This window comes from Xyrauchen texanus, chromosome 44 (genome assembly GCF_025860055.1).
Source record: "Xyrauchen texanus isolate HMW12.3.18 chromosome 44, RBS_HiC_50CHRs, whole genome shotgun sequence".
Taxonomy (NCBI): Eukaryota; Metazoa; Chordata; class Actinopteri; order Cypriniformes; family Catostomidae; genus Xyrauchen; species Xyrauchen texanus.
Genome location: NC_068319.1, coordinates 16,616,280 through 16,629,710, shown reverse-complemented (window position 1 = coordinate 16,629,710; position 13,431 = coordinate 16,616,280). Strand labels below are relative to the sequence as shown.

General features: G+C 38.5%; 1 protein-coding gene and 1 pseudogene across 1 annotated transcript; one reads left to right on the top strand and one right to left on the bottom strand.

Annotated features, from left to right (window-relative positions):
• Positions 1-6,639, bottom strand: part of LOC127636377 (protocadherin Fat 3-like) — a 32,142-nt pseudogene extending 25,503 nt beyond the window's left edge.
• Positions 6,640-7,974: 1,335 nt separating this feature from the next.
• LOC127636731 (cysteine and histidine-rich domain-containing protein 1) lies at positions 7,975-12,833 on the top strand. The gene is made up of 11 exons (XM_052117426.1): positions 7,975-8,151; positions 8,603-8,652; positions 8,766-8,822; positions 9,781-9,938; positions 10,150-10,253; positions 10,632-10,690; positions 10,787-10,857; positions 11,396-11,501; positions 11,856-11,975; positions 12,192-12,254; positions 12,348-12,833. The coding sequence occupies exons 1-11, from the start codon at positions 8,088-8,090 to the stop codon at positions 12,528-12,530; spliced, it is 1,035 nt and encodes a 344-aa protein (XP_051973386.1). The 5' UTR covers positions 7,975-8,087; the 3' UTR covers positions 12,531-12,833.
• Positions 12,834-13,431: the final 598 nt, after the last annotated feature.

Sequence of the window (13,431 nt, the reverse complement as noted above, 5' to 3'; positions counted from 1 at the left end):
GAATTACAATCAAAGTTCAAGAAGTCTATAAGTGGAAGTGGGCTTGTGGTAAAGATCCTCTACTCCCATATTCTCCAAAAAAACATGTTATATTTCAAAAAGCTAAAAGGAAAACATCTCACTTGTTGGGTGTGTGGGGATGTGTAACACAAGAGGTGTTTTGCACAGGTGTCTGAGAGATTTTGACATAAAGAACTTAACCTGACTCTGGAGAAAAAGAGGCCAAATCTCAGAGGCAAATTAGAGCTGAACTTGTTTCTCGACAGGCATCTGAGCGAGAGTGCACTCTGATTTATTTCCCAAAGTGTGGGCAGGAATACCAATGCCTGCTCAAAGCAGCGCTCTGCCGATAAGGCCTTCATAAATCCCACCAGCCTTTTTAGTTCACTCTTGCATTTGAGCAGAGAGATTTCCTATATCAAAATCACTCAACATATACAGAACTTAAACTCCAACACATCTCCACTGGGGCCCAGGATCAAGGGGCTTTGATTTCGGCTCGTATCTGAGAATAATACATGAACTGCCCACTTTCAATCATCTGAAAAGTCCAGTGACAATGACAAGGACTTATATCACACCACTCAACATGGCAGCTAAATGGATGTTGGTAGGCGGATGCATTGTGGGTGCAGAGCCAATGCCACTGTCCTCATTTGTCCTAGAGGTTTTACTTTGAAGATGAAAGACTACTCGCATACTCATGTCTCCGTCCCTACACAAGTTGTCTATTGCCGCTGGTAGGGTTTTCAATTCTCTTTGGAAAATCCATGCTCATTTGAGGATCTGGCACAAACAGGCACAACTCGCTTAGTTTAAACAGTGCGCTGATTAACAGGCTCAGCCTAATTAGCTGACATGTAAATGGAGGAACACAGTTACATTACCCACTGCCCCGTTGTAGTTCTATAATCAATAGTCATTAGCTGAAATTCATAGTGAAGCTGAAACCCTACAAGAAGTCATCGAAGTAACTGAGCATTTTTAGCAATTTTTTGTTGGCTGAGCCAGAACACCGGGCCTCACTCAAAGATTTTGAAAGACTGTGAAAATCACAGAATGACTTCAAAGAGCACTGCTTCAAACTACACAGAGGTTAAGTCTCGCCTTTCTAGGTCAGTGGTATGCTTTGGCAGTGGCAATTTCAGAGGCAATTGTGAACCCAAAGCACAAATATGTTGCCAAGACAAATAATGTTGCAGTGACCTTTAAATAACATTCAGTCAGCATACTGCAGTAAAAGTGTCAGGGCATAATTTCACAGTTTATTGTATGATTGCTTGAGCATCTCATCGACTGGTTTTATATATATATATGTGTGTGTGTGTGTATATATATATATATATACACACACACACACACACACACACATATAAAACCACAGTTAGTTCCGGTCCACGAATCTGATTGGACAAGAGACGTTCCATGAGCACTGATGGTGTGACAGCCTCAACACTCGGACACTTCACGGTGTGTATCTCTCCACTTGTGTTCGTGCTGTTCTAAACTAAAGTGTAAGCGTAGTGCATGTGTTAGGAGTTACTTTCTTTATTTTTGAAATTACACAGTTAGACAGCAGGTGGTGGCAAAATATCATTTTTATGTGTAATATGAGCCAGTTGGTGACATAAAGTGAAACCTTTAGTCATTGTTTATTTATGTAAACAATGACTGTTGTTCGATATCGATATTACACATTGCACTTTTTTTTATTTAAAGTTGACGGAAGAAAAGAAGAAAAAATTTATTCCAAACAGTCAAAATATACTTTACAAAACTGCACAGGGGGTAAAGAGATTGCCAAAGCAATGGGATCTGTTGGCTCTTTTACCAAAATATTCAAATATTTTACTGTTTATCAATTGAAAATGAATGTTAAAAGATCATCTGTTTGTTCTATAGCATAGTGACAGCAGTCCAGTATTTATTGGAATATTTTTTACATTAAAATGAAATATTTTTTATATTTCTTTAGATTCAGATACCAAAGTATGGGGCATAGAAGCCCTTGTGACTGTGGAATGATGCTGAATGTGGGTTCAGGGGTGTCCCGAGAGAAAATTTTGAAAAAGGTTTTTTTTAATTTAAAAAACATTTGTATATTTTCATTAAAGTGAGAGACTAGTCTACCAACTAGTAATTTTAGTCTTTCCTTATCCATTCTAGACATCTAATTAATTTTCACAAAATTAGAACAGAAATCAATTTGTTTATTATTAAAGGCTCATAACATGCCGATTAATAAATATACATTTAGAAGGGAAAACGTTTTGGTCTAAAAGGTGCTTTGAAACCACGCTAAATTATGAGGCGCTTCATGTCTACACACATGCAGGGAAAAGAGACAATGTTTGGTGCTAGAGAACAATATTCAAGATTACAGCGCAGAAAGATCAGAGCTGTTGTCCACATCACTGTTGTTCTGTCTCGCTCTTCACAAGAGACAATGACAGGCCGCAACCGTTGTCATGAAGTCTTGTGGTGCGGACGGAATCAATCCGGTGTCCGACATAGCCTAATCGTTAGTAAGGCAGCTAGCATTAGCAAGTTCATCCAGTCTGACCCTACGTTACAACTGGTGCTTTGGGAGCGAATCTGAGAGTGTTTTCAATTCATTCCTATGAAAGCCGAGCATCATGCTCCCAAGGTGGATCGTAGGATTGACAGCAGTGTGGAGCAAGCTCTCACCTAGAGCTGTGAGCGCCTTTAAGCTGATTTCGTCCACCTCAGTGGAAACGCAGCCTGAGAAAGCCGAACTGCTTGTGTTTTAGCGACACGCAGTATATATAGAAAATTCCTCAAAAGCTTATCGTAGATTTTCTTTACCGTGATATATATTGATATCGTTTTATCGCCCAGCCCTACGCTCATTGAGTTTCCACATTGGATACATACTGTTTAAAATGGTGGAGGTCATCACTGTTTCTATAGTGAATGACATTTGCGCACCGGCTATCCCGAAATAGAGAGGAATACCCTGCTTTGACGTTTGCAAAGATTTCAAACAAACTTCTTTCACGTTGTCATTATGGGGTATTGTTTGTAGAATTTTGAGGAAAATAATGAATTTAATCAATTTTATAATAAGGCTGTAACATAACAAAAGTGAAGTGCTCTGAATACTTTACGGATGCACTGTAAATATAATGATTTTAAAAATGTCATGTGGTGTAACCATCAAGTAAAAGATGTTACAATATTTTTCTTGGACTTGAATACATGATAGTGTATCAAATAATCAGGGTGAAAAGTTTTTTATTTTTACAAATATCATTAATTTTTGAGTCAAGAATATCAAGAAGTGTTCTCAGGGTTATTTTAAAATTAGCATCTAGTCATTAACCCACAAACAAAAGGTTTAAATACACTTTGATATTACCTGTTTCTTCATCAATAGAGAAACTTCCGAGGCCACTTTTAGCTTTAATGGAGTATCTGATGACTCCATCTCGGCCCTTGTCATCATCCATAGCAGTCACTTGGAGAACACTTGTTCCATGACGAGCGTTTTCCTACACTGTGCCCCTCACTGCGAATTCGGTGAAGTAGGGCTCGTTGAGGTTTTCATTAACATCGATGACTTCCACTTCTAGATAAGACTCGGAGCGAAGATTGACTGGAAAACCCAAATCCTCTGCTACCACTGAAAGACTATAGAATTGTTGCTTCTCATAGTCCAGGTCCTTGGCCACCTTAATGGCTCCATTTTCAGCATGGATCTTGAATGTTCCATTGAAGTCATTGGGGAGGGAGTATCTCACCCATCCACTAGATCCAATATCAGGGTCTTGTGTTTGCATCCAAGCTATAACGGTCCCTACAGGAAGGTCTTCCAACAAACGGCTACTGTAGCTCCTTGGAATAAACGTAGGGGCACAGTCATTTACATCCTCTATGTAGACTCTTAGTGTGGTCTCTGAAAACATCAGATTCCCTTGTTCTGCCTTGTCACTAGCCTGAATTTTGAGGGTGATATCCGAGATGGACTCCCTGTCCAATTGACTCGACACATAAACAGAGCCAGTCTCACTGTTAATGGTAAACAGAGGGGTTTTCGTTAACAAGGTATATGAGATTTCTCCGTTCAGTCCGAGATCATCATCTGAGGCTGTGACCTGAATCACTTCAGTGCTAATGGCGGCGTTCTCTGGTACAACAGCATTATAGCTCTCTCGAGAGAATGTTGGGCTGTTATCATTCACATCTTCAATGTTAACCGTCAAAAATCTCCAGCTAGATCTCTGTGGAAGGCCCAAGTCGTACACCGTTATGTTGAGGAGGTACCGGTCGGATGTTTCACGGTCCAAAGGCTGATAGATGTAAATTAGGCCACTTTCCAAGTTAATATTGAAATGGTTGTCACTGTTCCCATCTGATATGGCATGCAGGACGTGACCGTTGAAACCCGCGTCGGCATCATTTGTGTTCACTTGAAGCACACTGGCTCCCACGGGCATATCTTCACGGACTATAATATCTGAGGGAAAGGATTCAAACTGTGGTGTCTGTCTATTTAGAGAGAACAGATCTGTGTAGCCTTCCTCCACTTTGAATTTTCTAACAGCAGAGGCTTTTTGAGAAGTTTCTCTGTTAACTTCTGCATAACATTTGTGTCTTGGCAATTGAAGCTCCTTGGTGGTGTTCTACCTCTGTCCAATGATATATTTACAAAAGTGGGTTCAGAGAGCAGATCGCCATCTGATGCAGCTATCTTTAAGCAAAATGTATCCTTTACACTCATCCGAGTAAGGGGTCTTCTTACTGACAACATCCCCGAGTCAGGGTTGAGATTAAAGAAATCTTGTTCATTTCCAGACAGAATTTTATATTTAACCAACCCAAGCTCATCTATATCAATGGCAGACATGGTAATGATTGTCTTTCCTACAGGAAAATCTTGTCCTACTGTACCTTTACATGAAACACGCTCAAAAAGGGGTTGGTTGTCATTAATGTTCAACACTTGCACCGTGACATTGACTTCACTTTCTCGTCTGTAAGGTGAGCCCCAGTCAGAAGCTCGGACTGCAAACGTGTATATCTCCAAAGATGATTCAAAATCCAGTTCCTTGGATGTTCTCAGCTCTCCTGTATTTTGATCGATAAGGAAGGGAAGGGGCTGAAGGCTGGCTATGCTGTACGTTACACACCCATTCTCACCTTTATCATCATCCACAGCCATTATTGTGAGAATTACAGTACCAACAGCCATGCTCTCATTGACAAACACTTCATAAGATGTACTGGTAAATATCGGGGTGTTGTCATTGGCATCCTCAAGAGTGATTTGTACTTTTGCTATCATGCCACTCACTGCCTCAAACACCTCTAGTTCGAAGAGCTCCTGGCTTTTCGAGGTAAACGGTTGCACTGTTGAGATGACACCAGACAATGGATTAATGAGAAAATAAATTGAGTCTGAAGACAGACTTAGGATGTAGCTGACAGTCAGCGGCCTTGGAGAGATCCTAACAGTCTCTATAATGGTCCCTGGTGGTGCAATCTCATTTAACGTGGCTTTGTAAAGTTCCTTTTCAAAACTCACCTGCACAGACTGTGGGTTTTTTTCACCAAGAGCTGAACGGTCTGAGAGTTGGAGAGCCTTGGTGGCGTTCCTCTGTCTCTGGCTTGAAAAGTCAGATTGCAGCCATATGGAAATTTATCCCAGTTGACTGGTTCAGACATCTTCAGCTTGTACTCATTTCCAAGCGGTGCTCTCTCAAGGACAAACTGCTCCTGTTGATCACCTGTGATTATTTCAACCCACTCGATTTCTCCATTAGATCCCTCATCCAAATCTTCAACAGTAACGACAGCGTAAACTGGCTCTTTGTCTGTTAATGAAGGGAAAAGCGCAACTGCCATCAGTGTTGGTGCATACCCATTGATACGCACAACAGTAATTACTAGCTTGGCTGTGCTGCTTATGCCATTATTTCCATAAACCTTCATGCCACGATCAACTGCAAAAACCTCAAGGTCAAATCTACTGGTCTTGTCTGCATTGGGCCTGCCTGTGAGAGATATCACCACACTGGTTGGATGGACAGCGAACTCCTCCACATCTTCTTTAAAGAAATAGTAAAACTCGCCATTGGAGCCAATGTCTGCATCAGTGGCCATCACCTGAGCAACACTCGCCCCCAATGGAGTACTCTCTGGAACATTAATGCTATAGGAAGTTGGAGAGAATAATGGTTGGAGGTCATTCATGTCCATGACTAGCACAATGACTCTCACAGAATCCTCCATCCCGCCTCTGCCAGTAGCCCTGACAGTAAATGAATAATTATCCTGAACTTCTCGATTCAGCATGGCAGCACTACCACCATTGGTTCGTATGCGGAGAAAGCAAAAGTCTCCCAAAACAAATTCCTCAGCCTGAAACAGCCCCTCAGCATCTCCAGATTCAATGCAATACTTAATGTCACAGGAACCCATCGTAGGTAGCACAATACCCATTTTAACCTCACTCCTAATGTTCTCATAAATGGTGGCATTGTACACAGAACTGGTAAATTGAAAGGAGGACCCTGGCTCCTGCTGTTGCCCACAACAGGGTAGAAAGTGGAGGAGCAATAAGGAGAAACTGGTGAGATGGATCCTCATCCTGCCCCCAGGGCAGCCGTTTATAGCCATGTCATCATCCAGTCACCCTGCAAATGAGAGATATATGCAGTAAACCATTTCAATGCACACATTCATCTCACAAAGACATTAGGCTATCTGTCAAATAAATGTGATGGCAGTTATTTAGTTACTAGCCCTCTCTTGATGCCAGTTCATATTTAGTCAAATTTCCTGCTGTTATACAACACTTTCAAGACTTTTTTATTGTTACTTGCTGTAACAGTTGAAGTTTATGTCTAAAATAGGTCTTTGCTGATGAACCTGCATTTGAGCTCTTTGTGCTGTTATCATTCTTGCAGTGTGATTGCCATTTAACTGGCTTGTCAATGCTTTGTGAAAGGGTATTACTGAGCACAGGGCCAGTCAGGTATTTGCTTATTTATTTATTAAGTTTAATCTAAAATGATCTATTTTAGACATAAACTTAAACTGTTACAACAAGTAACAATAAAATAGTCTTGAAAGTGATGTGCAACAGCAGAAAATTCGACTAAATGTGAATTTGCACTAAGTCTACAGTTCTTAAAGCTTTCTGACATTACATATCTAACGTTTAGCTGTATTTTGAGAGTAAATAACTTTTCATTGATAAATGTGTCTGTTCACGAGTCTCCGTTAATCATGCGCTTGTAATCAAATTAAACTTTAAATTGTGCCATTAGATTGAGTGTTCGTTCTCTGCTAGTGTGTCAAAAATATATGAATTAGCTCTTACCTCTGGCTGAGAGAGAAGAAAATTTCTGCGCTGCAGATATCCAAGAACCCTCTCTCTGAAACTACACGCTTCACTTGTTAGCCATACAGAACTACGCTGCCACTCAGTGACTGTAATCAGTGCCGCGCGCACCGCCTACAGCGCGCTCACGAGGGAGCATTATCCCGTGAATGCGCAAACGCAAACTGGGGTTTGGTTGCTTGCTTATGCCCCAAAATAACAATATGGTCTAATACATAAACATGATCTTACATAAACCTTAGATAAAAGTAAACTACATGTGAAATAGTTAGGCTAAAAGAGCGCAAATAATACTGATGTTATTTTTAATGTCGTTTAAACACGTGATTATTGTAATTTTAATATCAAAATAATACATTCATGTTAAGAAACTGTTTTATAAAATTTTCTGGAATAAAACGGAGACTTTCTTTCTTCACGTGATGGTTTGCTGATGTATTGAGCAAGCTTCATCTTCATTCTCATTAATTTCCATATGTAAGTTATTGGGCTCTGTGTTCCTATCGTTCCAACTATTTCCGAGGAATTTTCGAGATCCGTCGAAATGACACGAGCAGAGCCGAAACTGCGAACGGCAACTTACGGAAATTCACGAAACATGCCGGAAGGGGCCTCACGACGGGAAACAGGCAGCAGCGAGTGAGCTAGTCAAGACTTTGGATCATTCCCGCACTACTTGGCCACGTTTTAAAAATATCCGTTTGCACTTTTGTCGAACATCATGTCTGTGCTTTGCTACAACAAGGGATGTGGACAACGTTTTGATCCGGAGAAGAATTTAGATGGTAAGGCTTTAGTAACAAACGTGAACCGGGTTGCTATGGAAGATAGCAAGGTGAATGAGACAAGAAAGACAATTGTATTTAATACCGTATATTTTGTTTACATTTGGTAATAAACATGTTATATGTATTACATTTGACACCCTTTCATAATAGCCTTGTATTAATTGTATTTAAATGTTATCTAATATATTTGAATGATGCTTCTTGAATAGCACAGGTTTATATTTAGCTTTTTATGTTTTCAGGTAAATTAACATTATTTTGGTTTTAATTGGTTTATCAACACGCAATTTCTGTATAAACTTCTCAAAGTTGGTGGCATAGCTGACTTTATTCCAATATTATGAATGCCTTTTTAAATCATAGTGCGCATTAGACTTGATCTACACAAACACGTGACCATAGAGATGTAATATTACATTTGACTTTATCAGTCTCTTCTTCAACACAGATGCATGCACATACCATCCTGGAGTGCCAGTGTTTCATGATGCATTGAAGGTATGGAGATGTGAGAAGATCAGTTGAATTTTTAATGGGAAATATAACCCTGCAATTGTTACTTGTTGCCATTACTTAGTGGTTAACCTTTAGTGTCCTGCATTGCTTCCCAGGGTTGGTCTTGCTGCAAGAGACGAACAACTGACTTTTCAGATTTCCTCAGTATTGCTGTAAGTGCTACATCGCATCGGAAATGAGACAGAATACATGTTTGTATCAGGCTTCCCACAGTCATGGAAAACCTAGAAATATCAGTGAATTTTAAAAGGGTGATTTTCAGACTCGGAAACATCATGGAAATGTTGTTGGAAATGGAAAGTCAATTCTACAGCAAAAATGCGTTTGTTTAGTTATGCTCAACTTTAATGTATTTGAATGCAAATTGCCCTTCAGGAGTGCCATCTATTTAAAATGATTCTTTTTAAATGCTTACAGGGATAGTTCACCCTAAAATTGTCATCATTTACTGACTCTCATGCCATCCCAGATGTGTATGACTTGCTTTCTTCTGCTGAACACAAACAAAGATTTTTAGAAGTTTTTTCTGCTCTGTGGGTCCATACAATGCAAGTGAATGGTGACCAGACATTTGAAGCTCCTATTACATAAAGGCAGCATAAAAGTAATCCATACGACTCTAGTGGTTAAATCCATATTTTAAGAAGCAAAGTGATAGGTGTTGGTGAGAAACAGATCAATATTTATATAATTTTTTAACCCTAAATCTCCACTTTCACTTTCAGATGTGAAAGAGAAACTAAACAGGCACCACATGTGACTTTCAGATGAACATTTGGAGATTTAGAGTAAAAAAGGATTTAATATTTATCTGTTGTTCACCCACACCTATCATATTGCTTCTGAAGATATATATTTAACCACTGAAGTCTTATGGATTACTTTTAATTCTTCTCTATGTGATTTTTGGAGCTTCAAATGTCTGGTCACCATTCACTTGCATTGTATGGACCTATAGAGCTGAAATCTTTGTGTTCACAGAAATGCATTGGTCAAAAGGTGTGGGAACCCTGTTTCATAGGTACCTTCATATGTTTCCTAATCTGATTTTAACTGCCTGGAGTTCAGGGGTCATAAATTGCCATCTTTATGGATGAAACTGTCTTTTAGGGTTGCACGAAAGGCCCTCATAATCAAGAGAAGCCCGTTGAGCCTGTTAAACCAGAGGTGAAGTCCTCTGTGGATAAGAGCGTGAATGATCTGAAACCAAAGTTTGATGAATGCATCACCCGAGCACCAAAACCTCTGGAATCCATCCAGCGACCAAGGTAAAAGCACATTTAAAGAGCACAGAGCCTTCCCCCTTTTTTATTTTCCGACTCATTAGTTCCGATTTTTAGAAGGTAAAGTAATGCAGCATTAAATCTAAAATCGAGAACAATGTGTTCTCATTAATATTCCACCAGCCAAATCCTTCATTGATGTCACAATCTCCTAAAGAGAAATTACTGACCATGGCCATTTTTATCGTCTATGTAGTCCAGATGAGCCATTCTCAACACTGCAACAGAAGATCTCTCCTTCGCTGAAACAAGCTTTAGAGAAGCTAAAATTAACTGAGGATAGTGCACAGGAGAAAAAAGGTAAGAATTCCCCCCATTACCCATGTTATATGTCTTTTTTTGTTATATGCCTGAAACAAATGCTTCCTGTATGTGGTCATGTCTTATGAAGCACACACTACTCCTTACTTTACTCATATGTACATTTTAAAGGAAAAATAAGTGTACATATGAGTAATTTATTAAACATAATAAAATTAAAAACAAATATTTATTTGCACAATATAGTTCACTCTTATTGTTTTCTCTCATAATTTTTTTTTAATGAATTGTGTATTTATTGTTATTTACTAATGTCTAATTTATGTCTGCTGCAGCAATGTCTAAATTTCCTCCTGGGAATGAATACAATCCTATCCATTAATTCTGATGCTTTTTATCCTCTTTCCTGTATTATAGAAGAGGACAGTGATGAAATTAAGATAGGGACATCCTGTAAGAATGGAGGCTGCAGTAAGGTATCGTTCTTCATGGTTCTGCCCACATCTCTGCTTATATACCACAGAACAATAAGTCCATCATAAAAAAAAATTATTCTCATCATTGTTTTTCAGACTTTCAATGGACCAGCCAGTGATGATGAGACGTGTTTGTATCATGCTGGTGTACCTATTTTCCATGAAGGGTAAATTAGCTACCAGTCAAGGCTTAATATTACCTGAAAAGTGTAGATGGAGAAATCTCTGATACATCACATTTGTGGACTCTGTATATATCTCGTACATAAAGGCAACATGAAAGTAATCCATTTGACTCCAGTGGTTAAATATCTTCTCTTCAGAAGCAATATGATAGGTGTGACTGAGAAACAGATCAATATTTAAGTTCTTTTTTTACTATAAATCTCCACTTTCACATTCTGAAAGTTAAAGTGGATTTAAATATTGATTTGTTTTTCACCCAAAGTGATTGGATCACTTCAAATACATGTATTAAACCTCTGGAGTCAAATGGATTACTTTAATGCTGCTTTATATACCGTCAAAGTTCTGGTCACCATTCACCTGCATTGTATGGACCTACAGAGCTGAGATATTCTAAAAGCTTTTTGTGTTGTGCATGAGAAAGTAAGTCAATTATATCTGGGATAGCATGAGGGTGAATAAATGATTAGAGAATTTTAAATTTTTAGGTAACATTAAGAACTATCTTTTCTCTAAAAGGATGAAATATTGGAGCTGCTGTAAGAGGAAAACCTCAGACTTCAACACGTTTCTATCTCAGGAGGGCTGTATCCGAGGAAAGCATCAGTGGAAGAAGAAAGATACGGTCAGTGTCTACCTTGAGATTTTTAAGGGTATACCGCTATATTACTGAAATATCTGCAATTTATTTCAGGCATTTTGTGCTTCCAAATTTTTTAGCCACCGCTGACATCAATGCTACTGTATACTATATTATGACATCATTCGGGAAAACTTTTTGGAAATTGTTTTGGTTATTTTTGTTACTCTTTTTGGTGAAGTGAGGTAGAAATTACTCACTTCAGTAGAGCAGATGGGTTCTAGAATGCTCCTATCAACTTTCAGAATGAACAAATAAAATGTTCAAGGTCTGTTCATTAGTCCATTACATGCTAATAATGTTTTTAATCGAGTAATGATTTTCTATTTTTATGAACAGGGAAAGAAGGTTGTACCATGCAGGTTTGACTGGCACCAAACAGGAAGTCAGGTCACAATTTCCATTTATGCCAAACATTCTGTACCGGAGCTGAGCTCAGTGGAGGGGAACAGCACTATGGTATGACACCAGGATTACTTCTGTTTTATTTTGTGCTGCTATTATGTATCATTAGTTATGTTCATGTATTTCTTTTAAATTAAAATATTACAGCATGATTCTGATTTTTAAATGGAAATATTCATAATTTGATCATTTAAAAAAATGCCATGCCACCTATAAAGTTAACAATCTATGCTAACAAAACTAAAAGAAGCTTTTTTTTTTCTTGCACAGCTGAAAATTCACATTATATTTGAAGGGGAGAAAGAATTTGAACAGCTGATCAGTTTGTGGGGGGTGAGTATTGAAAAACTCTGCTTAGCATCTAACTAAAACACCTTCACCGTTTTCCATTTACCAATGCTACCCTTTTTTTTTTCTTTAATAAAGGTAATTGATGTCAGTAAAAGTTTGGTGAACATGGTGGCCAACAAAATTGAGGTTGTGTTGAAGAAGGCAGAACCAATGACATGGGCCCGACTGGATCTTCCTCCTGTCGCTCCTCCAAAGGAGAAAGAGAAGGAAAAAGATATTGACAGTGAGGATGAGGATGAGGATGAGTATAATGATTAAATTGAGACTCTGAGAGGACCATGTTGCATTATTGAGACATAGTTTCCATGCCTGAAAATGAATGGGAATTGTTGACTTTGAACAAAGATGAAGCATGAATGTTATGTAAATTCTTAAAATGATTCATGTTTGTCCAGATTTTACTGACAATTATGAAAAATGTAAATGATAGAATTATTGGGCATGTATAGAGGTTTCTAAGAAAACTCTTTCTCACAAAGTACCAACAGTTGTTCTGTTAATAGGCTATTTTGACTCCGACCAAACTGCTTTCACTGTCCTAATAAATGAATCTTTTCACATTTCCCATGTTATTTGTCCTGTTTGTCATTGAAGCCACATTCCTATTAATACGTTTATTCAGAGCAACATTTCATAATGTGCTTTCACCTTCGTGCTTTTCCACAGACATGAAAGGTACAGAAGAGATATGATATGAAAGGTACAGAAGTCTAGAAAATATGCTAAGCAAATAAGTAAATACTAACAGTTGAAAGTAAAGGATGTGCATTATAACATTATACTGTTGAAGTGTTACACCTTGTGAAACGGCTCAGATTTGGCAATTAAAGTCAGAACCACATCGCTTTGCACAGGGGTTTTTATAATGCTAACAAAGTAGAACCGTTTGGAGATTTCTTGCAGTTTCTCATTTTCTCCAATTAAAACCTCAAACTGCTTAAATGTACAGGCTCATTCCAACTTGTATATTTAATTTCAGCCTTGGGCATGCCATTTTTCCAAAATTCATTGACCATAGTTTGGAAATAACCCTTTGAGCTGCATTAAAATTTCTTTCAGCATTTTCTCACTAAATTGTGAGTGATCGGTGTAATAAACAGGACCAATCTTTACACTGCAGAAGTCGTGCAAAAGGGGTTACAGTGAGACTAATTGATAC